The sequence below is a fragment of the Hyperolius riggenbachi genome, chromosome 8 (genome assembly GCF_040937935.1).
Source record: "Hyperolius riggenbachi isolate aHypRig1 chromosome 8, aHypRig1.pri, whole genome shotgun sequence".
NCBI lineage: Eukaryota > Metazoa > Chordata > Amphibia > Anura > Hyperoliidae > Hyperolius > Hyperolius riggenbachi.
This window is the reverse complement of record NC_090653.1, coordinates 18239455-18263426: the sequence shown is the minus strand read 5'-3', so window position 1 is coordinate 18263426 and position 23972 is coordinate 18239455. Positions and strand designations below refer to the sequence as shown.

The following is a 23972-nucleotide window of genomic DNA, read 5'->3' as shown; positions in this document are numbered from 1 at the left end:
ACCTATAGAGCTGGCTACCTATACTGGCGACACCTATAGAGCTGGCTACCTATACAGGGTACACATATAGAGCTGGCTACCTATACGGGTACACCTATAGAGCTGGCTACCTATACTGGGGACACCTATAGAGCTGGCTACTTATACTGGGGACACCTATAGAGCTGGCTACTTATACAGGGTACACATATAGAGCTGGCTACCTATACTGGGGACACCTATAGAGCTGGCTACCTATACTGGGGACACCTATAGAGCTGGCTACTTATACTGGGGACACCTATAGAGCTGGCTACTTATACAGGGTACACATATAGAGCTGGCTACCTATACAGGGGACACCTATAGAGCTGGCTACCTATACTGGGGACACCTATAGAGCTGGCTACTTATACTGGGGACACCTATAGACCTGGCTACTTATACTGGGGACACCTATAGACCTGGCTACCTATACTGGGGACACCTATAGAGCTGGCTACTTATACTGGGGACACCTATAGAGCTGGATACTTATACTGGGGACACCTATAGAGCTGGCTACCTATACAGGGTACACCTATAGACCTGGCTACCTATACTGGGGACACCTATAGACCTGGCTACTTATACTGGGGACACCTATAGAGCTGGCTACTTATACTGGGGACACCTATAGAGCTGGCTACCTATACAGGGTACACATATAGAGCTGGCTACCTATACAGGGGACACCTATAGAGCTGGCTACTTATACTGGGGACACCTATAGACCTGGCTACTTATACTGGGGACACCTATAGACCTCGCTACTTATACTGGGGACGCCACCAGTCTACCCCCATCCCATCACAGCCCAGGCATGCAGCAGTTTCCCATAATAACTCACCTGTTCAGGATTCTGCACAATGTACTGCCGCACGGTCTCCTGCTGCACGTTCTGCACAGAAGACACAAGTCACATTCTACGCTATTCTAAGAATCAGAACTACATTATAATACATATATACAGGGCATATAGAGATATAGTCACATGATCTCTGCGCTGTGTGAGGCAGAACTACATTATCCTTTCAGGGGTGGACTGACCATTCAGGCACTTGGGCATGGACCGAGGGCCCGTAGTCAGTGGGGGAATGCCCTGAGGTGGCAGTGCAGTGAAGGGGGGCCGTCTCCCCCCTCCCCTACCCTCACCTTGGGGCTCCCCCTTCCTCACTTCCCCCTGATCTGGCTATCTAAACAGGTGGCACCTATAGACCTAGCTATATAAACTGGGGACACCTATAGATCTGGCTACCTATTCTGGGGACACCTTTAGACCTGGCTACTTATACTGGGGACACCTATAGACCTGGCTACTTATACTGGGGACACCTATAGACCTGGCTACCTATACTGGGGACACCTATAGAGCTGGCTACCTATACTGGGGACACCTATAGACCTGGCTACATATACTGGGGACACCTTTAGACCTGGCTACTTATACTGGGGACACCTATAGACCTGGCTACTTATACTGGGGACACCTATAGACCTGGCTACCTATACTGAGGACACCTATAAACCTGGTTACCTATACTGGGGATACCTATAGATCTGGCTACCTATACTGGGGATACCTATAGATCTGGCTACCTATACTGGGGACACCTATAGACCTTGCTACCTATACTGGGGACACCTATAGACCTGGCTTCTTATACTGGGGACACCTATAGAGCTGGCTACCTATACTGGGGACACCTATAAACCTGGCTACCTATACTGGGGATACCTATAAATCTGGCTACCTATACCGTGGACACCTATAGACCTGGCTACTTATACTGGGGACACCTATAGACCTGGCTACCTATACTGGGGACACCTATAAACCTGGCTACCTATACTCAGGAAACCTATTGACCTGGCTACTTATACTGGGGACACCTATAGACCTCGCTACTTATACTGGGGACGCCACCAGTCTACCCCCATCCATCACAGCCCAGGCATGCAGCAGTTTCCCATAATAACTCACCTGTTCGGGATTCTGCACGATGTACTGCCGCACGGTCTCCTGCTGCACGTTCTGCACAGAAAACACAATTCACATTCTACGTTATTCTAAGAATCAGAATTACATTATAATACATATATACAGGGGATATAGAGATATAGTCACATGATCTCTGCGCTGTGTGAGGCAGAACTACATTATCCTTTCAGGGGTGGACTGACCATTCAGGCACTTGGGCATGGACCGAGGGCCCGTAGTCAGTGGGGGGACTGCCCTGAGGTGGCAGCGCAGTGGAGGACCGTCTCCACCCCACCCTGGGGCTCCCCCTTCCTCACTTCCCCCTTACCTGGCTATATAAACTGGGGACACCTATAGACCTGGCTACCTATTCTGAGGACACCTATAGGCCTGGATATCTAAACTGGGGACACATATAGACCTGGCGAATTATACTGTTGACACCTATAGACCTGGCTACCTATACTGGGGATACCTATAGATCTGGCTACCTATACTGGGGACACCTATAGACCTTGCTACCTATACTGGGGATACCTATAGACCTGGTTACCTATACTGGGGACACCTATAGACCTGGATTTCTATACTGGGGATACCTATAAATATGGCTACCTATACTGGGGACACCTATAGACCTGGCTACCTATACTGGGGACACCTATAGGCCTGGCTACTTATACTGGGGACACCTATAGACTTCGCTACTTATACTGGGGACGCCACCAGTCTACCCCCATCCATCACAGCCCAGGCATGCAGCAGTTTCCCAGAACTCACCTGTTCGGGATTCTGCACGACGTACCGCCGCACGGTCTCCTGCTGCACGTTCTGCACAGAAGACACAATTCACATTCTACGTTATTCTAAGAATCAGAAGCAGAACTACATTATAATACATATATACAGTGGATATAGAGATATAGTCACAGGATCTCTGCGCTGTGTGAGGCGGGCCTTTACAGAACACAGTGGGCGGGGCAGAAACCCACCTTGTCCAAATCATTCATAGTCTACATCATCCCAAACAGCAGCAGAACTAAAAGAGAGATACCGAGAGCCCGATATGGTGTAGTATGTATTGGAACAAGGTGAAATTGTGATAAGTAAGTAATATACTCACAAACATGGGTTACCACCTAGGCAACCACTGTATATGCAGGTGGGGAGATTAGACCTTTCCCCACTCAGGAATAAGATGTCGCTCTCTGAGGAAGGAAAAGAGGGTGTATCACCCTTCCACCCGGGGTGGATGTCTTGACAAAACAGATGTACAGAGGCGCCAAAAGGATAAAATATGCTAAAATGTTTAAAATATTCGGGTGGCGGCGGTGGGCCGACCACACCCAAACAGACACGATGCTGAAGTTTAAACTCAAAACAATTTATGTACATACTCCAAGGACAATGTCGCAACGTGTTTCACAGGCACAATCCCGCTTCATCAGGCAAATAAACAAATGGAGTATCACACTGAAAAATGACAGAGACAAAGGTATATCAGAACACTGCAGGTGTATGGTAGTATTCAGGTAAAAAAGTTCATGGTAATAGATTGCATCATATCTTGTAGTGTTACAGTGTATTGCAGGTTGAAAGTACTATAACAAGGGATAACTTTAGTTATATGTGGTAGTAGCACAGTGGGAGATATGGCAGCGCTTTCAAACAGACCTCATACCTGAATGGTTTAACTGCAATGGTGAGCAGAGCTCCAGAAACTGGACTATATTGCACACCCAGCATACACTGCAGGCAAAGAGAGGGAGGGGGAATTAGTGATTAAGCTGCATCAGTGGGCAGAGCTCCAGAACCTGGACTATATTACACACCCTGCATCACTATAGACCAAGGGGGGGTGTTCGCTTCAGTGATAATTAGTGCACAAATTATGACCTAATAGACTTCCCCACGGCGGTGACGTACCCCCTTGGGGAAGACCTACCTCTAACCTAGCGATAAAAACATAATTCCTCGTGCTGCTATTCATAAATGGTATACACATTTCATAAGACAAGCAAAACAGACAAATGATAAGCGCTCAAGGATGCACCTGAATTGTAAGCCATCAGCGGCAATGCAGAGCCCCCTAGGGCTGAATACATGCCTCTAATGCAAAACAGATGCAAAATTATGTGCTAGGGGGTACCATTGCAGTTAAACCATTCAGGTATGAGGTCTGTTTGAAAGCGCTGCCATATCTCCCACTGTGCAAAATTAAATGTAAGTATACTAGTGGCTAGCTGCCTTCACTGTTTTAAATTCACTCTCAAATTTTTAGATTAGAGTTTAGCACATAATTTTGCATCTGTTTTGCATTAGAGGCATGTATTCAGCCCTAGGGGGCTCTGCATTGCCGCTGATGGCTTACAATTCAGGTGCATCCTTGAGCGCTTATCATTTGTTTGTTTTGCTTGTCTTATGAAATGTGTATACCATTTATGAATAGCAGCACGAGGAATTATGTTTTTATTGCTAGGTGAGTGTTAGGTCTTCCCCAAGGGGGTACGTCACCGCCGTGGGGAAGTCTATTAGGTCATAATTTGTGCACTAATTATCACTGAAGCTAACACCCCCCCTTGGTCTATAGTGATGCAGGGTGTGTAATATAGTGCAGTTTCTGGAGCTCTGCCCACTGATGCAGCTTAATCACTAATTCCCCCTCCCTCTCTTTGCCTGCAGTGTATGCTGGGTGTGTAATATAGTCCAGTTTCTGGAGCTCTGCCCACTGATGCAGCTTAATCACTAATTCCCCCTCCCTCTCTTTGCCTGCAGTGTATGCTGGGTGTGTAATATAGTCCAGTTTCTGGAGCTCTGCTCACCATTGCAGTTAAACCATTCAGGTATGAGGTCTGTTTGAAAGCGCTGCCATATCTCCCACTGTGCAAAATTAAATGTAAGTATACTAGTGGCTAGCTGCCTTCACTGTTTTAAATTCACTCTCAAATTTTTAGATTAGAGTTTAGCACATAATTTTGCATCCGTTTTGCATTAGAGGCATGTATTCAGCCCTAGGGGGCTCTGCATTGCCGCTGATGGCTTACAATTCAGGTGCATCCTTGAGCGCTTATCATTTGTTTGTTTTGCTTGTCATATGTGGTAGTAGGCAAAATCATGTATAGTGCGGACAAAAGTGTGGGGGTAAAATGGAGTGGTAGATAGTGCATTGGCGTGTTGATCGCATAATCGAGGGGGTAGTAAGATATAGAGTGGTATGGTAAAAATGACAGAGAATAATAAGAGACCCAGTGTTGAAAATGCAAATGTGTCAATATAATCCCATGATTAATTCCCCCCTGTATATATGTTACGGCCAGAACCCGAAGTTTGGCCACTTTGCGTTCTGGCCGGCCACTTCGGGTTCTGGCCGGCCAATGTGCGAACTGGCTGCTGCGCTGCGGCCAATGTGAGGAATGAAATGATTGCAGTAAAGATGAATGTGTGTTCTGGCCGTCTCGCTGCGGCCAAATGTGTCAAAAGTGCATTCATTCATTTAATGAAATTAAGCCGGAGGCTTTCTCTCCTCCCCCCCCCCCCCCCCCCCCGCCTCTCTCTCTCTCTCTCTGTCAGCCGGCGGGGACACGCGTGTCCCCAAGATTCGTTGGTCGCGCCAGGGCAGCAGAGCGGGGAGGCTGCAGACATTTCTTCTGCCAGCACCCGCTCTGCAGAAACGAACAGCAGGATTCCCTGCTGCGACGAACGACTCCGGGGGGACACGCATGTCCCCGCCGGATGCCAGGAGAGAGAGAGAGGCAGGGGGGAGGAGAGAAAGCCGGCGGCTTCATTTGCTACATTGCCGCCGGCTTAATTTCATTAAATGAATGAACGCATTTTTGACACATTTGGCCGCAGCGAGACGGCCAGAACACACATTAATCTTTACTGCAATCATTTCATTCCTCACATTGGCCGCAGCGCAGCGGCCAGTTCGCACATTGACCGGCCAGAACCCGAAGTGGCCGGCCAGAACGCAAAGTGGCCAAACTTCGGGTTCTGGCCGTAACATATATACATATATACATATGTGCATGGACATGCACCTATATACACAGTAGGGGACACCAGGAGGGTGGGGGGGTTTTGGAGTTTATGTTAGTTTATTGGGAAGCGGGGGCTTATTTGGAGGTAACAGTAGTGGAAAGTAAGGGAGGTGGTCATGTGGGAGGGCGAGTAGAAGGAGGGACATTGTGCGAGAAATACAAACAAACAAATACCTTTAAGCACTGAAGGGTAGTAAATTATTAATGCAACTTACCAGCTAGTGGTCCAGTATACGCTTGGCACCTGTGTACATATGAGCCAGCGTGGGACCTTTAAATAGCTGTAATCCAATTGGGTCACGATGGCCTATGGGTGACTGAAGTGGGCGGGGGTTAATTGAGAGGTCGCAGAGAGCGATTAGGGAGCCGCGTTGCTGAGCGGAAAATGTGGGAAGGGGAGTGATGTCACGCTGGGGGGCATGTGGCGCCGTCCGTAAATGTCGCGCATGCGTACCACGTGAGCGTACCCACGCCTATCTATTAGACGGTGGGTAGCTCGTCTGTGTTAAATGCGCATGCGCACAGTTCATCTGGGCGGCTGTGGCCATATTAGTAGTGGGTAAAACTGGCTAAGGAGTATCCCATGGAGATGGGATTTAGTCATCACCACCTCCCTTACTTTCCACTACTGTTACCTCCAAATAAGCTCCCGCTTCCCAATAAACTAACATAAACTCCAAACCCCCCCCCCCCCCCCCCCCCTCACCCTCCTGGTGTCCCCTACTGTGTATATAGGTGCATGTCCATGCACATATGTATATTTGTATATATATACAGGGGGGAATTAATCATGGGATTATATTGACACATTTGCATTTTCAACACTGGGTCTCTTACCATTCTCTATGTCATTTTTACCATACCACTCTATATCTTACTACCCCCCTCGATTATGCGATCAACACGCCAATGCACTATCTACCACTCCATTTTACCCCCACACTTTTGTACGCACTATACATGATTTTGCCTACTACCACATATAACTAAAGTTATCCCTTGTTATAGTACTTTCAACCTGCAATACACTGTAACACTACAAGATATGATGCAATCTATTACCATGAACTTTTTTACCTGAATACTACCATACACCTGCAGTGTTCTGATATACCTTTGTCTCTGTCATTTTTCAGTGTGATACTCCATTTGTTTAATGCCTGATGAAGCGGGATTGTGCCCGTGAAACGTGTTGCGACATTGTCCTTGGAGTATGTAAATAAATTGTTTTGAGTTTAAACTACAGCAGCGTGTCTGTTTGGGAGTGGTCGGCCCACCGCCGCCACCCGAATATTTTAAACATTTTAGCATATTTTATCCTATTGGCGCCTCTGTACATCTGTTTAGCAACAGAACTACATTATCCTTTCAGGGGTGGACTGACCATTCAGGCACTCTGACATGGACCGAGGGCCTGTGGTCAGTGGGGGGCCCGCTCTGGAGTGGCAGTGCAGTGAAGGGGGAGCAGCGGGCACAGCAGCGGGGAAGGCGTGCCATCTCCCCCCCCCTTCGGGGCTCCTCCTTCCTCTCTCTCCCCCCTCTAGAATTGTGCGGTGTGGCAGTGGAACACTTCCTCCTATTCCAGGCATGAGTGAGCTCTGTGCGCTGCTGCTCTGGTCTAGTCTAGACCAGAGTAGCAGCGCACAGAGCTCACTCGCGCTGCCACACCGCACAATTCTGGAGGGGGGGGAATGAGGAAGAGGGAGCCCCGAGGTAATCTGCGTTACCACCACTACCACTGTAGTGCTGCCAGATTATGTGTATGTTGGGGAACCGCGGTTTGGAACCGCTGCCAGATTGTGTATGTTGGGGGAACCGCTGTTTCCAGATTATGTGTGTTTTGGGGGAACCACTGCTGCCAGATTACATGTATTTTGGGTGTTACGTGTCTTTTGGATGATCCGCTGCCAGGTTTCGCGTATTTTGGGGAACTGCTGCCAAATTATGTGTATGTTGGTGGAACTGCTGCTGCCACATTGTCTATTTTGGGGGAACTCTGCCAAATTACGTGTATTTTTGGCGAAATGCTTTATTGGGGGGGGGGGGGGGCACTATGGCAGAGCTCAAACTTCCCCTGCAGACCGTTTACAGCACTGCTGAGGTCATGCATATTTGGCCACACCCTTGACCACGCCCACATTATTTTGTGTGACCACGCCCATGTTGTGACACGCCGCGCAGGGGTTTTTATTAGTAAAAAAATATCCATTTGCCTTTTGGGGGGGGGGGGGAGGGCATGAGTGGTCAGTCAGCCCCTGTATCTTTTATATATGTAGGTGAATTCTAGTCACATGATGAAGTCTGTGTGTCCCTCGTCACAGGTGCCTTGTGCTCCACAGTCCCACTTTCAGTTCCATATTAGGTTGGCAGCTTCTGCGCATGCACAGCCACCATGAGCAGCTCCAGGATTTATTATAGAGTGCTATGCAGGTGCTGGACCAACTTCTAGGGTAGCTGAGGACCTGCGGCATGCGAAACGGCGAAAAATAGGCGTGTCCATGCACTAGAAAGTGGGCATAATAATGACAGGTCATGGGCAGGGCCAAATTTACATGAACATAGCAGCGGTGTAGTTTACTGACCGTGGACATCAGCATAGCTAGTATAGTTGTCCCAGTATAGATAGTATAGTTTCCCCCCAGTATAGCTAGTATAGTTGTCCCAGTATAGATAGCATAGTTGCCTCCCAGTGTAGCTAGTATAGTTGCTACAGTATAGATAGTATAGTTTCCCCAGTATAGATTGTATGGTTTCCCCAGTACAGATAGTATAGTAGCCCCCAGTATGGATCGTATAGTAGCCCCCAGTATAGCTAGTATGGTTGCCCCAGTATAGCTGGTATGGTTGTCCCAGTATAGCTAGTATAGTTGTCCCAGTATAGATAGTATAGTTGTCCCAGTGTAGCTAGTATGGTTGCCCCAGTATAGATAGTATAGTTGCCCCAGTATAGATAGTATAGTTGCCCCAGTGTAGCTAGTATGGTTGCCCCAGAATAGCTAGTATAGTTGTGCCAGTATAGCTGGTATAGTTGCACCAGTATAGTTGCGCCAGTATAGATAGCATAGTTGCCCCCATACACATAGCATAGTTGCCCCCAGTATAGATAATATAGTTGCCCCCAGTATAGATAATATAGTTGCTCCCTGTATAGATAGTATAGTTGCCCCAATATAGCTAGTATAGTTGCCCCAGTACAGATAGCATAGTTGCCCCCATATAGATAGTATAGTTGCCCCAGTCAGTGCCTGCCTCCGCCCCCCTCCCCCCGGGTCTTCCTGTCTTCCTGCGCGCTGATAGGCGACTCCCTGTCCTGTTATAGCTGCGCAGCCGGTCGCTCTGATATGAGGTCTAAGTAGCAGCGGGAGATGGAGACAGTGGAAGGGGAAGCGGCCATCTACTGAAAGACAATTGGCTAGTGCTGCTGCCGGGAGCGTTCTGCACATGCTCAAAACGGCGGCACACATTAACCTAGTTCCAGTTACGTAAAGGGCCTGGCGGCTAATTAGGTATAAATATTTCTAGGACGCTCCGCTGTCTACCTTCATCCATCACAGCCCAGGCATGCAGCAGTTTCCCATAACTCACCTGTTCAGGATTCTGCACGATGTACTGCCGCACGGTCTCCTGCTGCACGTTCTGCACAGAAGACACAAGTCACATTCTACATTATTCTAAGAATCAGCAGCAGAACTACATTATAATTACTCTGTTGTACTCGTCCAAGCCCTATTTCATACAGCCTTATAAATCCCTGCCATGTACTGATGAGGACCAAAAGTCTGAAACAGGCTGTCTACATGTGGGTTTGATATGGCTGTGTAAAACTTAAAGCTATAGGCTTGCTATACACCAGCGGTTCTGGATGCTTGCTTGGCTTAAAGAGACACTGAAGCAAAAAAAAAATATATGATATAATGAATTGGTTGTGTACTATGAATAATTACTAGAAGATTAGCAGCAAAGAAAATATTCTCATATTTTTATTTTCAGATATATAGTGTTTTTTCTAACATTGCATCAATCTATAATATGTGCAGATTACACAACACTCAGCATTCAAAATGAGTCTTTCAGAGCAGTCTGTGAAGTAATGAACTCTCCTTTAGCAGAGAAAAAGTAAACAGTTCAATTACAGTTGAGATAATAAAAGTCAGATAACAGCCCTCTCCACGACTAAGTTAGTCGGAGAGCTTAATAGATTTTTTGCATAGAGATAACAACTGGAGTTTCTCAACTCTTCCTGTACTGGAAACAATTAGACTGATGTATCTGATCTTAATGTTTTTTTTCTTAGCTGTACTACACATACAAATCATAATATCATCATTTTATTTTTCGCTTCAGTGTCTCTTTAACAAGGGCGAAAAGGGATAATTTGCATATTTAGTAGTAGTGCATTGTGGGTAACCAAAAATGTTCATTTATAACTGAATTATTTCAAATTTCCTTCTGTTTTAGGAAGGCAAATTACACCAAGCTTTGCTTTTTTAGTAGGAGGGCTTTTTGGTTCCTTTTATCCCCCTATACATTCCTAGTAGTTTGGGTCACCCTGAGCTGCTTGGTTACTCTACATTATAATACATCGGGGATATAGAGAGATATAGTCACATGATCTCTGCGCTGTGTGGGGCGGGCCTTTACAGAGCACAGTGGGCGGGGCAGAAACCCAACTCACTGTGCTCAAACTCCTAAGCTATGACATGGGTTTCCAAAGCTGGAAGTAGTGAGGTAAGAGTATCGTATTCTGCGATTTTACAGGCAACTAAGACCTTCAAGCAACGATTTAAAATGGACGGTGAGTGTTCTACTTAAACCCTAAAAGGGATATTAGAGAGTAAGCTCCTCTGGTTCAGAGCATAGCGCCCATCTGTCCCTCTTTTGGAGGGACAGCCCCTCTTTGGGACCCGCCTTGTTCCTCTGTCCTCCTTTCTTTCTCATTTGTCCCTCTTTCAGGACTGAGCTACAGATCTATCTAAATATATGTATTTTTCTATAGACAAAATGTGTTTAATTGACTCTAAACTTTATTCCCATCATTTAAATGTACAGTATAGATCTCTTAATTTCAAATGTTAACATGAAGGAAAATGAACCAGGATAGGAAGTACCAGTGTGGTTTGAATTATAAAACAATTTTTTTTTCTTATGAAATCTTCATATTATGCATGGCCAAGGGCGTGTAAGGGGCGTGGTTAGAGGTGTGGCTTAAGTGTCCTGCTTTCTGATCTCAAAAAGTTGGGAGGTATGGTCCAGAGACCAATGTGAATGGGTGAGTGGTGTATTTACAGCGCTGTGGAATATGTCAGAGCTTTATAAATGAATAATAATAATAATAGTGTGCGACTGTGGTCAGGGCATTAGAGTGTAAGCTCCTCTGCTGCAGAGACTGATGGGAATGGATCAGTGATGTCTGTACAGCGCTGTGGAATATGTCAGAGCTATATAATGTATAATAATAGTGTGCGACTGTGGTCAGGACATTAGAGTGTAAGCTTGTCTGGTGCAGAGACTGATGGGAATAAATCAGTAATTTTCCAATTAACGAACCATTCAGTAATCACCTGCTTGAGCTAATATGACCCAGGTAATGGTTCAAACACCAGCCACCTTACAGCAGACTATTTTTAATTTTCCCAAGCCAGGAATACAAAATCAGTTGATCTCTAGACTCTAATGATGTTCAGTCAGAGTGTAACACAACAAACTCTTCTCCCTAAAAGACAACAAGGTAGCTGGCAGCGCTGCAGAATGACTCACGTCGCAGGATTGCGGGGTGAGGAGTGTCCGCAGAGGGGAGCGTTCCAGGATTAGTTACCCCCCACATTCATATTTGGTTCCCAGCCACAGAGGAATCTGTATTTTGTGTAGAACTCCCTGTAAGATGTGACTCAGTCTGTAGCTGAGCCTCTGTCAGAGCAGCAGATAATTTATCCTCCTATTCAGATATTAAAATAATTAGCTTGTTATACCAGATTTGTTTTACAAGCTCTGCCAAAGAGCTGGGAGGGGTTCAAGGCCAGGAAGCTGCGAGATAGAATCCCTGCTGATAGCAGGAGCTGGATGCAAGAGAGAGCTCCCAGCAGTGTACCAGAGCAAGGCGTGAAGGCGTGGCCTCTAACTTACAATACAGGAAGACACACACACACGAGACACACACACACACACACACACACGAGACACACACACACACACGAGACACACACACACACGAGACACACACACACACACACACACACACACACACACACACACACACGAGACACACACACACACACACGAGACACACACACACACGAGACACACACACACACACACACACACACACACACACACACGAGACACACACACACGAGACACACACACACACACACACACACGAGACACACACACACACACACACACACACACGAGACACACACACACACACACGAGACACACACACACACACGAGACACACACACACACACACACGAGACACACACACACACACGAGACACACACACACACGAGACACACACACACACGAGACACACACACACACACACACACACGAGACACACACGAGACACACACACACACACGAGACACACACACACACGAGACACACACACACACGAGACACACACACACACACACGAGACACACACACACACACACACACACGAGACACACACACACACGAGACACACACACACACGAGACACACACACGAGACACACACACACACGAGACACACACACACACACACACACACGAGACACACACACACACACACACACGAGACACACACACACACGAGACACACACACACACACACACACGAGACACACACACGAGACACACACACACACACACGAGACACACACACGAGACACACACACACACACACACGAGACACACACACACACACACACACGAGACACACACACACACACGAGACACACACACACACACACGAGACACACACACACACACACACGAGACACACACACACACACACGAGACACACACACACACACACGAGACACACACACACACACACACACACACGAGACACACACACACACACACACACGAGACACACACACACACACACACACACACACACACACACACACACACACACACACACGAGACACACACACACACACACACACACGAGACACACACACACACACACACACACGAGACACACACACACACACACGAGACACACACACACACACGAGACACACACACACACACACACGAGACACACACACACCACTCACACACACACACACACACACACACACACACACACACACGAGACACACACACACACACACGAGACACACACACACACACACACACGAGACACACACACACACACACACACACACGAGACACACACACACACACACACACACACGAGACACACACACACACACACACACACGAGACACACACACACACACGAGACACACACACACACACACACACACGAGACACACACACACACACGAGACACACACACACACACACACACACGAGACACACACACACACACACACACACGAGACACACACGAGACACACACACACACGAGACACACACGAGACACACACGAGACACACACGAGACACACACGAGACACACACACACACACACACCTCTGTCTGCCCCAAAGAGCTAACACTTCACTACACTGCATTGTTCTTGTCAGTTCATGTAGCTCTGACATATTCCACAGCGCTGTACAGAGATCACTGATCCATTCCCATCAGTCTCTGCACCAGAGGAGCTTACACTCTGTGCTGAAACGAGCCCCTGGCAGCCGGCCGTGTAAAACCAGCCCTAAGCAGTTATCACTGATATGTCGCAGTTTTATATAAAGGGCCTTGGTCCTGGTTACAAAGCAGTAGTACATCCCTTCGATACCAGCCATCCCCCCCGCCCCATTTCCCATGATCCTACCTGTTCAGGATTCTGGACGATGTACCGTCTGAGCGTTCCCTGCGAGTATGGGGCCTGGATTTCCTGCAATGTAAACAAGCTGTGGTCACGTTACATAGGAGACTTTGGGCCTGATGCAGGAAGATGCGGTAACACTGCCATGCACAGACATCACGTGGGAATATTACCCTTATTCTCTGCACTGTGTACCACAAGTTGTGATATTAGCCTGGCCTGCAGTACTCGAGCGTGACGGTCGCTACGGCAATGCGCGTTACTAAGCAGCATTACCATAGCAAAGGTCACACTAATAGAGTATGGCGGATCACACTAATAGTGCTACTTGTGGTACTAACTGCCAATAGTAAGGGTAATATTGTGTGCAGTCTGTGCATGTCAGAGTTACTGCTATTTTATGCATCAAACTCCATATCTGTAGAATTAATTCTTGAATCCCAAATTCTTATTTTGGGTTTAATGAATTGAAGAAGTTTACGTTGTGTTTAGCATCACACTTCCATTACTGCTGTTCTTTTGGCTCCCACAGGGCCGTTTTAAACAAAAGCCTTACAGGCCACCGCCTGGAGAGCCATTGGTCCGGAGGGGCGCCACGCTCCTGGATTAAGCCCCGTCCCCTCAACGAAGCTCCAACACAGGACTTCTTGACAGGAGTGACAAAGGGGCTGCAAACAGAACAAGGGCTCCCACACAGAGAATGGATGACCTGATTATCCTATCTAATAAAACCACTGTGTCACTGCATCATCCTCCTGTCCCCATGTCCGTGCTATTGCGTATCGTGCACACGTGGCACGTGGGCGGACTTTAGAGCAGGGGGAGGACGGGGCAGGCATGTGCGTGTGTGCAGGTGGCGTGCAGAAGCGGTGACATGTGACGGGCGGGAGGGGGTTGTGAAGGTGGCCTAGAGCCCGTTATTGTAACGGTCTTAGGTCCACTAGTCCATTAATAAGTATATTGCTGGCATAGGTATTTGCACAGCCACAGGTTTTGTAGCATCCAACTAGTTATTTTCCACACTGCAGCGGTTTACTAAACTGTTTTTTTAAACCTTGCAGCGAAAAAAATAAAATAAAAACACAAAGTAGTATTGCTAATATCAGTAACATACACGTCTCTCACCATGTCACTTCAGTCACTTTTTTTTGTAAGTTACCTGAAAGGGTTAAAGGGGATAAGAGTTTTAGTTTCGTTTTCTCCTGTAGCCTTCTCAGCCATGGATCTGTGCCGTAATGCTGTCCTCTAAGGGTTCTTTCACACTAGGAGCTGATCCGTGCATTTTGACGGATCGCTCCTAGGATGCGGCAAGCAGGGTAACATAAAAAGTCTATTGACTTTCATGTTACCTTTCACATTAGACAAAGTGTTCCAGAGCATTACGTGGTAGCGCATCTGGGAGCTTTTAATCGTCCGTTTGCCCATCAGGTGAATTAGAAGCAACACCGCTGATCAGCTTCGAACCGCAACTTCCCGACGTTCCTCCGTAAGTCTTAACGCATGCATGACATCGTGTTTGTGCATGTGTTATGTAATGTGAAAGAGCCCTAAGCTGCCAACTGTTGCTTTATCTCTGAATGCAAGAGATAAGGCATGACGGGGCTTCTGTGTGTGGACCTATTTCCTCTAGCTGCGAATAACAGATGTTTTAGGGCATGCAGTTTCCGATTCAGAATCGCAGCCTATTGAAACCAATAGGCTGCATCCGAACCACATGCATACAAAAAAATGAAAAACATTTGTGCTAGCTGCATTTTTCCACAGACCGCACCCAAATCCCTATGGCAATTCGTCTGCAGCTTCACAATAGGAAACGGATGTAGCACCGTGGAGTTAAAGTCGCCCCTACAAGTTGAAAGGACAGACAGCATTGTGCTTACAAAACTGAACTGGATAGGACTTTATTATGCCAGATGGCCTCCTTCACACTAGCTGAATGTGCAATTTTCACACAGAGGACATCCCTTGGGCCAAAGGCAGGCAGGTTAATTATAGAGGCAATAGAGTTGGGTGACAGGTTTTTAATTGCATGTTATGTCAGATCGTAGTTCTGCTCTAAGAGCTAATCAGTCACTTTAATTGCTTAATAAGTGTTGGCTCTGTGAATAACTCAGCTTCTCGGGGAAATCTACAATGTTTTCTGACTTACTGGGAAGAACATGCACATTCCTGATAGTATCCTATATACCTGGATATAAGTCGACCTTGTGTATAAGTCAGTGATAGCTAAACTTGGCACTCAAAGTTGTGACAAAACTACAAATCCCATCATGCCTCTGCCTCCCCGAGTTATGCCTAGAGCTGTCAAGAGTACTGCAATGCCTCATGGGACTTGTAGTTCTACCACAGCTGGAATGCCAAGGTTAGCCATCACTGGTATAAGTCAACCCCAATATTTGACCCTCTTAAAGAGGAACTTAAAGAGCAACTCTGACCAAAAATTGAACTTTATCCCAATCAGTAGCTGATACCCCCTTTTTACATGAGAAATCTATTCCTTTTCACAAACAGACCATCAGGGGGCGCTGTATGACTGATATTGTGGTGAAACCCCTCCCACAAGAAGCTCTGAGGACCGTGGTACTTCTGTCAGTTTCCTGTCTGTGAACCTTGTAGCATTGTGGGAAATAGCCATTTACAGCTGTTTCCAACTGCCAAAACAGCAAGCAGCAGCTATATCACCTGCCAGTAGTAAAAATGTCACCATGTAATAAATGTCAGAATGTAAATCAGGGATCTAAAAGATTTTACAATGGGCAAACACTGACTAAATCATTTATACATAATTATTGTAAAAATGAAGCACTTTTATTATTACATTATTTTCACTGGCGTTCCTCTTTAAAGAGACTCTGTAATTAAAAAAAAAAAAAAAAAAAAAAAAGGTTCCCCTGGGGGTACTCACCTCGGTAGGGGGAAGCCTTGATAGGATCCAGAGGCTTCCCCCTACCGAGGTGAGTACCCCCAGGGGAACCTTTTTTTTTTTAACCCCTTCAGCCTACAGGGTTGAGATTTTTTTTTACATCCGAGCAATGTTCACCTCCCATTCATTTGCCAATAACTTTATTACTACTCATCACAATGAATTGATCTATATCTTGTTTTTTCCGCCACCAATTAGGCTTTCTGTGGGTGGTACATTTTGCTGAGAATTAATTTATTCTAAATCCATTTTAACAGGATTAATTATTAAAAAATCATTATTCCTCAGCTTTTGACCATTATAGTTTGACATTCATACATACTACCATAATTAAAACTTATGTACTTTATTTACCAATTTCTCCCGCTTATTACACCATTTAAATTATGTCCCTATCACAATGTATGGCGCCGATATTCAATTTGGAAATAAAGGTGCATTTTTTCAATTTGCGTCCATCACTATTTAGAAGCCCATAATGTAATAAATCATATTGATATACTCCTTTGACATGAATATTTAAAAAGTTCAGACCCTTACGTAACTTTTTTTTATTATTATTGTAATTTATTTTTTTATTTTTTATTAAAACTTGTATGTGGGTATTTTTTGGTGTGGGAGGTAAACGGGATTTTTCATGTTTAAAAATGTATTTATTTAATACAAAGTGTGTTTTTGGTGTAGTTGGCTATTTGGCCACAAGATGGCCACAGTCAAAAGAAGACAGACCAGAGCTCAGAAAATCCGCGTCTGAAGAGACGCTGTCAGCTTTTCTCTGGGGGGGGGGGGGTCAGATCAGTGAAAGGAATTTATAATCCCTTTCATTGATCGCTGGGCTAACGGCCAGCAGCGGGGGCGCGCACAGGGGGGGCCCGCGGGAGCGCGCGCGACCTTCGGGAGTGCGCGCAGCCTAACTGGACGAAAATTATCGTCCAGTTAGGCTGAAGTGGTTAATTACAGAGTAATCTCGCTTCAGGCCATGGAATGCACAGCTGAGTATTAGTCAGGCTGTGCAATATTTACCTTACCTGGCTCCAGCGGGGGCGCTGTTGCGCCTCTCTGCTTGGAAATAGGCGGAAATAGCCGATCTCAGTCGGGCCCGCTCTACTGCGCAGGGGACTTGCGCCTGTGCAATAGGGTGGATCCGGCCGCGATAGAGAATTTCTGCCTATTTCAGAGCCGAATGCCACTACTGCGCCTGCGCTGGAGCCGGGAAGGTAAATATTTACATCCCCGCCGTTCCGAGTGCTTTTTCGCCACCGCCATTAGGGGAGCTCGATTGCTGCCACCGTGGGAAGGAGGAGGACGGGGGAAGCCTTGATAGGATCCGGAGGCTTCCCCCTAACGAGGTGAGTACCCCCCAGGGGAACCTTTTTATGCTACAGATTCTCTTTAAAGGGAACCTGAAGCGAGTAAAATTATTTAAAATAAACACATGATGTAGCTGCAAATAAATATTACATACTAACCTCGCTGTCAGTTCCTCTCAGAAGCTCACCATTTTCTTCTTACAGTGATCCCTTCCAGTTCTGACAAGATTTTGTCAGAACTGCAATATACCAGTTGCTGTCAGTTATATATCAGCAGCTGTCAGTTACAACTGAATGTGCAAGGTAATGTCCATGTTTCCCTATGGCTGAAGTGGGGGGTATTACAGTTTAACAGTGTGCTGACCAGGAAGCCGATATGGGGTAATGACCATTTTTAAAATGGAGGACGGAGAAATCCATTGATCACAAACAGAGCACAGGAGAGGAGAAAGATTGAGGAGTAGACTACACAGGAGGCAAGTATGACCTGTGTATGGTTACTTTAACTTTTTGGTTTCAGTTCAGGTTCTCTTTAACCTCCTTAGCGGTAACTCCGAGCTGAGCTCGGGGTAAGCCGCCGCGGAGGATATCTCAGCCCCTGGTGGGGCGCTTCCTGTCCTGTAAATTGCTGTACGCGCAGCCAGCACTTTGCTAGCTGCGCGTCCAGCTCGATCGCCGCCGCTCTGCGGCGATCGTCCGCACGCAGCGGCGGAAGAGGGCCCCCCCCCCCACCAGAGCCCTGCGCAGCCCGGACCAATCACTCCCGGGCAGCGCAAAGGGCTGGATCATATGGGTCTGACGTCAGGAAGTCGGCTGACGTCCATGACGTCATTCCGATCGTTGCCATGGCGACAGGAGAAGCCAAACAGGAGATCGCGTTCTATACGCAATCTCCTGTTTACTTTTGTGGCCGGTGGCGATCGGACTAGAGGGACACATGCGCCCTCTAGTGGTGTTTTATGTAGCTACCACTCAGGTAGCTACATGAAACAAACAAAAAAAATTAAAAAAAAAGTGCGATGCAGCCTCCTTGGCGGAAAAATTAAACCGCCAAGGAGGTTAAGCCAAGGTTTGAGCTTCATCCCAATCAGTAGATGATACCCAGTTTCCTATGAGAAATCTTTACGTTTTCTCGAATAGATCGGGGCGGCGGGGGGGATGGCTGTGTGGCTGATATTGTGGTGAAACCCCTCCCACAGTGTGGTGTCAAGACCATGGTCCTGACAGTTTGCTGTCTGTGAACCTTGTTGCATTGTGGGAAATAACAGCTTTTTCCATCTGCTAAGCAAGCAATATCTCCCTCTGTGCATAGAACTCTCAGTAACGAACATTCCGTACAGATCACCTGGCAGAACTAAATATGTCACCACATGTGATAAATGTCGGAATGTAAATCAGGGAGAGGAAATATTTTACAATGGCCAAACACTGATATTGTAATATTGTAAACCATAAGCAACTTTAATCATGACTAGTCGACCTAAGCTCGTTTAAAATCAGGCTCCAGGTCTGTCACCTCCGCCACGTCAGTGCGCATGCGCGCCCGCCGTGCACATACACGTCTGGCCTGTCCTCGTCCTGTCCCTACGGGTGTCAGTGCAGCACATGCGCAGTAGCGCAAAAGTACTGACACAGGGACATGGGGCTCAGAGACATCCAAATTATTATATAGGATCTTATATTCACTACAGTTTCTCTTTAAAGTATACCTTGGTCCATATGTACATTTAAAGGAGCAGGCATTTGTAAGAAGCTCTCCTCATGCCCACTGCTCCCACCCCCCCCTCTTCTTGTCCGTCCCCTCTCCGTTACGGTGCAACAGCCCTCCAAAGCTACTTTCTGGTTGGGAGAGTTTGTGAACACTGCGCAGGTGCTGCACATCCTTGTGACATTTTAAAATTTACATACGGACTACAGTGAGTGTATTTACGCTTACCTGGGGCTTCCTCGCTGTTCCTCTTTGACAGCTCTGTTCACTTGATATGCCCCCCCAGTAATCTGTCCATCCTGTGCTCTTTCACGCATGCATAGCCTGGCTGTGCGCGCACTCCACGGTCGGGACCATGCTGCGCCTGCACAGTAGTATTGTGCAGGCACAGAACACTCCTGGGCGTGGGAGCGCAGCAAAGGTACACTTTAAGCTGGAATTCCTAATGACCCTCGTATAAGACTATCTAGCATCTAGCCTGTGGGTACCCCAGGAGGGGTTAAAGAGACACTGAAGCGAAAAATAATTATGATATAATGAATTGGTTGTGTAGTACGGATAATTACTAGCACGTTAGTAGCAAAGAAAATAGTGTCATATTTTTCTTTTTAGTTATATAGTGTTTTTTTTACAACATTGCATCATTCTCTAATATTTGCAGTTTACACACTACTCAGCATTCTAAATCATTTTACAGAGCAGGCCAGTGAACTATTGACCAGTCCTCTGGAGAGAAAAAACAAGATACAGTGACTGACACTTGAGATAACAAGCTTGAGACAGAGCTCTCTGCGACTTTGAAAGTTGTGGAGCTCAATGGCTCTTTTGCATAGATAACAACTGGCGTTTCTTAACTCTTCCTGTACTGGAAACAATATTAGACTTATGTCTCTGCCCCTAATATTTTATTTCTTAGCTGTACTACACATAAAAATCATTATATCATAATTTTTTCAGGCTTCTTGGTTTCTTTAATGGCTGTACTGCTTTAAAGAAGACCTGAACGCAGAATGTCCTCTCTGCTGTAAACGATAAGCATCAGCATAATAATCTTTAAACAAAAAAAACATTTCTTTGTTACAGCTGATACAGCAGCAAGCGTGTTTTGATCCCAAAGCGGACATCATTCTGTGATCCCTGACCCCACCCTCACCACCAGAAGGTAGGCCGCCTCTGGTCTATCCCTCCATGTAGTAAGATGCGGTGCAGGTTGACATTTAGGCACCCAATGCAGATAAAGTCAGAGTAGTGGTGTGTGTGGCTGCTGTACTGCACTTACCTGTTCTGGAGATTGTACGATGTACCTTCTGATGGTTCCCTGTGTGTACGGCCCGGGAGACTGCACCTCCTGCAAGACAGACATCACACATTAATATATCATGCTGCAATACAGATACAGCACATTAATATACCATGCCGCAACACGCCATTTCCAACATTCTCCTGCATGGCTAAAACACACTTCAGCACATTTCCACTCACAAGCCACATTTTCACTTAAAGGTGGAGATTGGTGGGCAGAGACATTCAACAGTTCCTTACGTCTCCTATCTATGTCTTGACTCTGCTCCCACCCATCATAGGGTGTCCCGTCTCCTGAAATTCTGGGTTGGATGCAAATGTAGTTTTGTTGCAAAATAATTGGCAGCACTCTTGCAGCGCTGGGTCCCCGGTTCAAATCTCAGCCGGGGCACTATCTGCATGGAGTTTTTATGTTATCACCGTGTCTGTGTGGGTTTCCTCCGGGCACTCTGGTTTCCTCCCACATCCCAAAAGCATACAGATAAGTTAATTGGCTCCCCCCTAAATTGGCCCTAGACTACGATACATACACTACATGCTACATACATAGACATATGACCGTGGTAGGGATTAGATCAGGCCTAGGCAAACTCTGCCCTCCAGCTGTTACGGAACTACAAGTCCCACAATGCATTTGCCTTTATGAGTCATGACTGTGGCTGTCAGACTCCTGCAATGCATTGTGGGACTTGTAGTTCCTTAACAGCTGGAGGGCCATGTTTGCCCATGCCTGGATTAGATTGTGAGCTCCTCTGAGGGACAGTTAGTGACAAGACAATGTACTCTGTACAGCGCTGCAGAAGATGGCGGCACTATATAAATACTAAATAATAATAAAATAGTCTTATTTTATGAATGAAGAACTATAAGCACCTTATTGACCATCCATAGTGCTGTAGTATGGGAGGGTGGGGAGGTAAATACATTCTTAATCTGCAGGCGGGAACATCGCAAACGGCAGAGAAAAAGAAATCAGTCCAGCCAATGGCTGCTGCCCAAAGCCCAGCATGGCTGCACACGCCTCAGCCTATCATGAACGATTCCGCATAAAGTCTAATGTCCAGTGCAATGTGGGCGGATTGAATGACAGTGTCGCAGTTCCTTCGCCGATCTGATTGCTGCTGTGCACAAGATTGCCTGATGCCGATACAAAGACAGAACTAGCGTATATTGGGGGTATTGTATAAAAGTAAAACATGATTATTTTTAGTGGGTGGGTGGGGGGGGGGGGTATTGGGTCTAAAAGTGTTTCTAAATGCCGCCATACTTTGATCTTATATACCGTCTTTCCCCAAATATAAGACACTGTCTTGTATTCTTTTTGGGGAGGAAATATGTGCTAGGGCTTATTTTCGGGGGGGGGGGGGGGGGGTATTGAAATATAAGGGAGGCCTTACTTTCGGGGTAGGTCTTATCTTAGGGGTAAGACGGTATATCCCTGCTTGAGAGATGATCTTTGTTATCCTAGAACTAGGGATGATCAATTAGATGTAATTTTTTTAGAGTTGATGCAAATTTATGCAAATTTGTATGCAAATATATGCAGTTTGAAAACGAACCAATCAATTTAAACCCAGGTTCAAATTGATTGGTCCATTTTCAAACTGCATATATTTGCATAAACTCAGAAGAATTTGTATATCATTGATCATCCCTATTTAGCACAATGCAGGTCAACAGAAAGCTTTTGATAGGAGCGGTTGGACCTTTCCCATCACACAGAATAAATTCCTGGTGTATCAGTTACCGCACGCCGGCTGCACAATGCTGGCACATGAATCCCGCTCTTAGAAGCTCCATGGGCCTGAATACATTCCACTCTTTGCTTTCTGTATTGCGGCTGAGGAGGATTTTCTGCAAAGTAAACATCATCATAAAAGCTGAAAATCCCCTCTTACAAAATAAGATTTACGCTGGAGAGTCAGTCGAGGGTTTGGACCTGCTCAGACATCCCCAGTGCCTGGAGGCTCCACAACGTTCTCCTCAGAGGCCGGAGAGACCAAGTCTCCAACACGGTGTCCCAGCCAAGAGTCAGTACTGCCTCAAATGTGGCCAACATCACAGCAAGCCAAGCGTTTCCGCAACCGACAAGGCTTATGCGGGCGACTGTTTACTCAGGCGATTAGCTCACCAATACAAAATCAATTTAACGGCTAAGAAAAGCTTATGTGTGAATAACGTGTAAGGCCACAGTTTGAACCACGTGGGACAGGTAAGGCCACACCTGGAACAAAGGGTGGGGGACAAGTTAGGGACAAATAAGGTCACACATGTAAAGGGGGGGGGGGGGGGGGGGTAGAGAAAGTCACACCTACAATGTGAGGCGTAGTACACTCCCGTTTTTCAAGTAATTGGCCTTGTGTGGGGTGGGTGTAAGTCTGGGGACGATGGACAGCGAGATCAGGAGAACTGGAACATGCAAAGGGAAAGTCACACCTGGAACATGAGGAGAGGGACAGGTGAGGGCATTACTGGAACAGGAAAAGGGCAGGAAAGTTCACATCTCAAAATACAATCGAGGGGAAGGGGGTAGCGGAGGACAAGTAAGATCCCACCTGGAATGTGAGGAAACAGATGGCCACACTTGGAAGGGGCTGCTGGGCAAGGGCATAGAGGGGAAGGCTGACAGATAAGACCACACTTGAAATGTGGGGAGATCACACTTGAAACACAAGGGGGGGGGGGGGGGAAATCACAACTAGGGAGTCTTTGGTGTGGAGACCACCAGCTACATCTCCTA

General features: G+C 46.6%; 1 protein-coding gene across 22 annotated transcripts in view; it reads right to left on the bottom strand.

Annotated features, from left to right (window-relative positions):
- Positions 1-23972, bottom strand: part of POF1B (POF1B actin binding protein) — a 176527-nt gene that overhangs the window by 55444 nt on the left and 97111 nt on the right. For 6 of the 22 annotated variants that reach the window (XM_068250017.1, XM_068250039.1, XM_068250019.1 and 3 more), the window contains 6 exons: positions 21210-21278; positions 13996-14058; positions 9625-9675; positions 2780-2830; positions 2003-2053; positions 869-919 (listed from right to left, as the gene is read on the bottom strand). In XM_068250017.1, the coding sequence (XP_068106118.1) occupies positions 869-919; positions 2003-2053; positions 2780-2830; positions 9625-9675; positions 13996-14058; positions 21210-21278 (336 nt within the window). The remainder of the gene's footprint in view (positions 1-868; positions 920-2002; positions 2054-2779; positions 2831-9624; positions 9676-13995; positions 14059-21209; positions 21279-23972) is intronic. The other 16 variants (XM_068250020.1, XM_068250027.1, XM_068250033.1 and 13 more) reach the window with 13 other exon arrangements.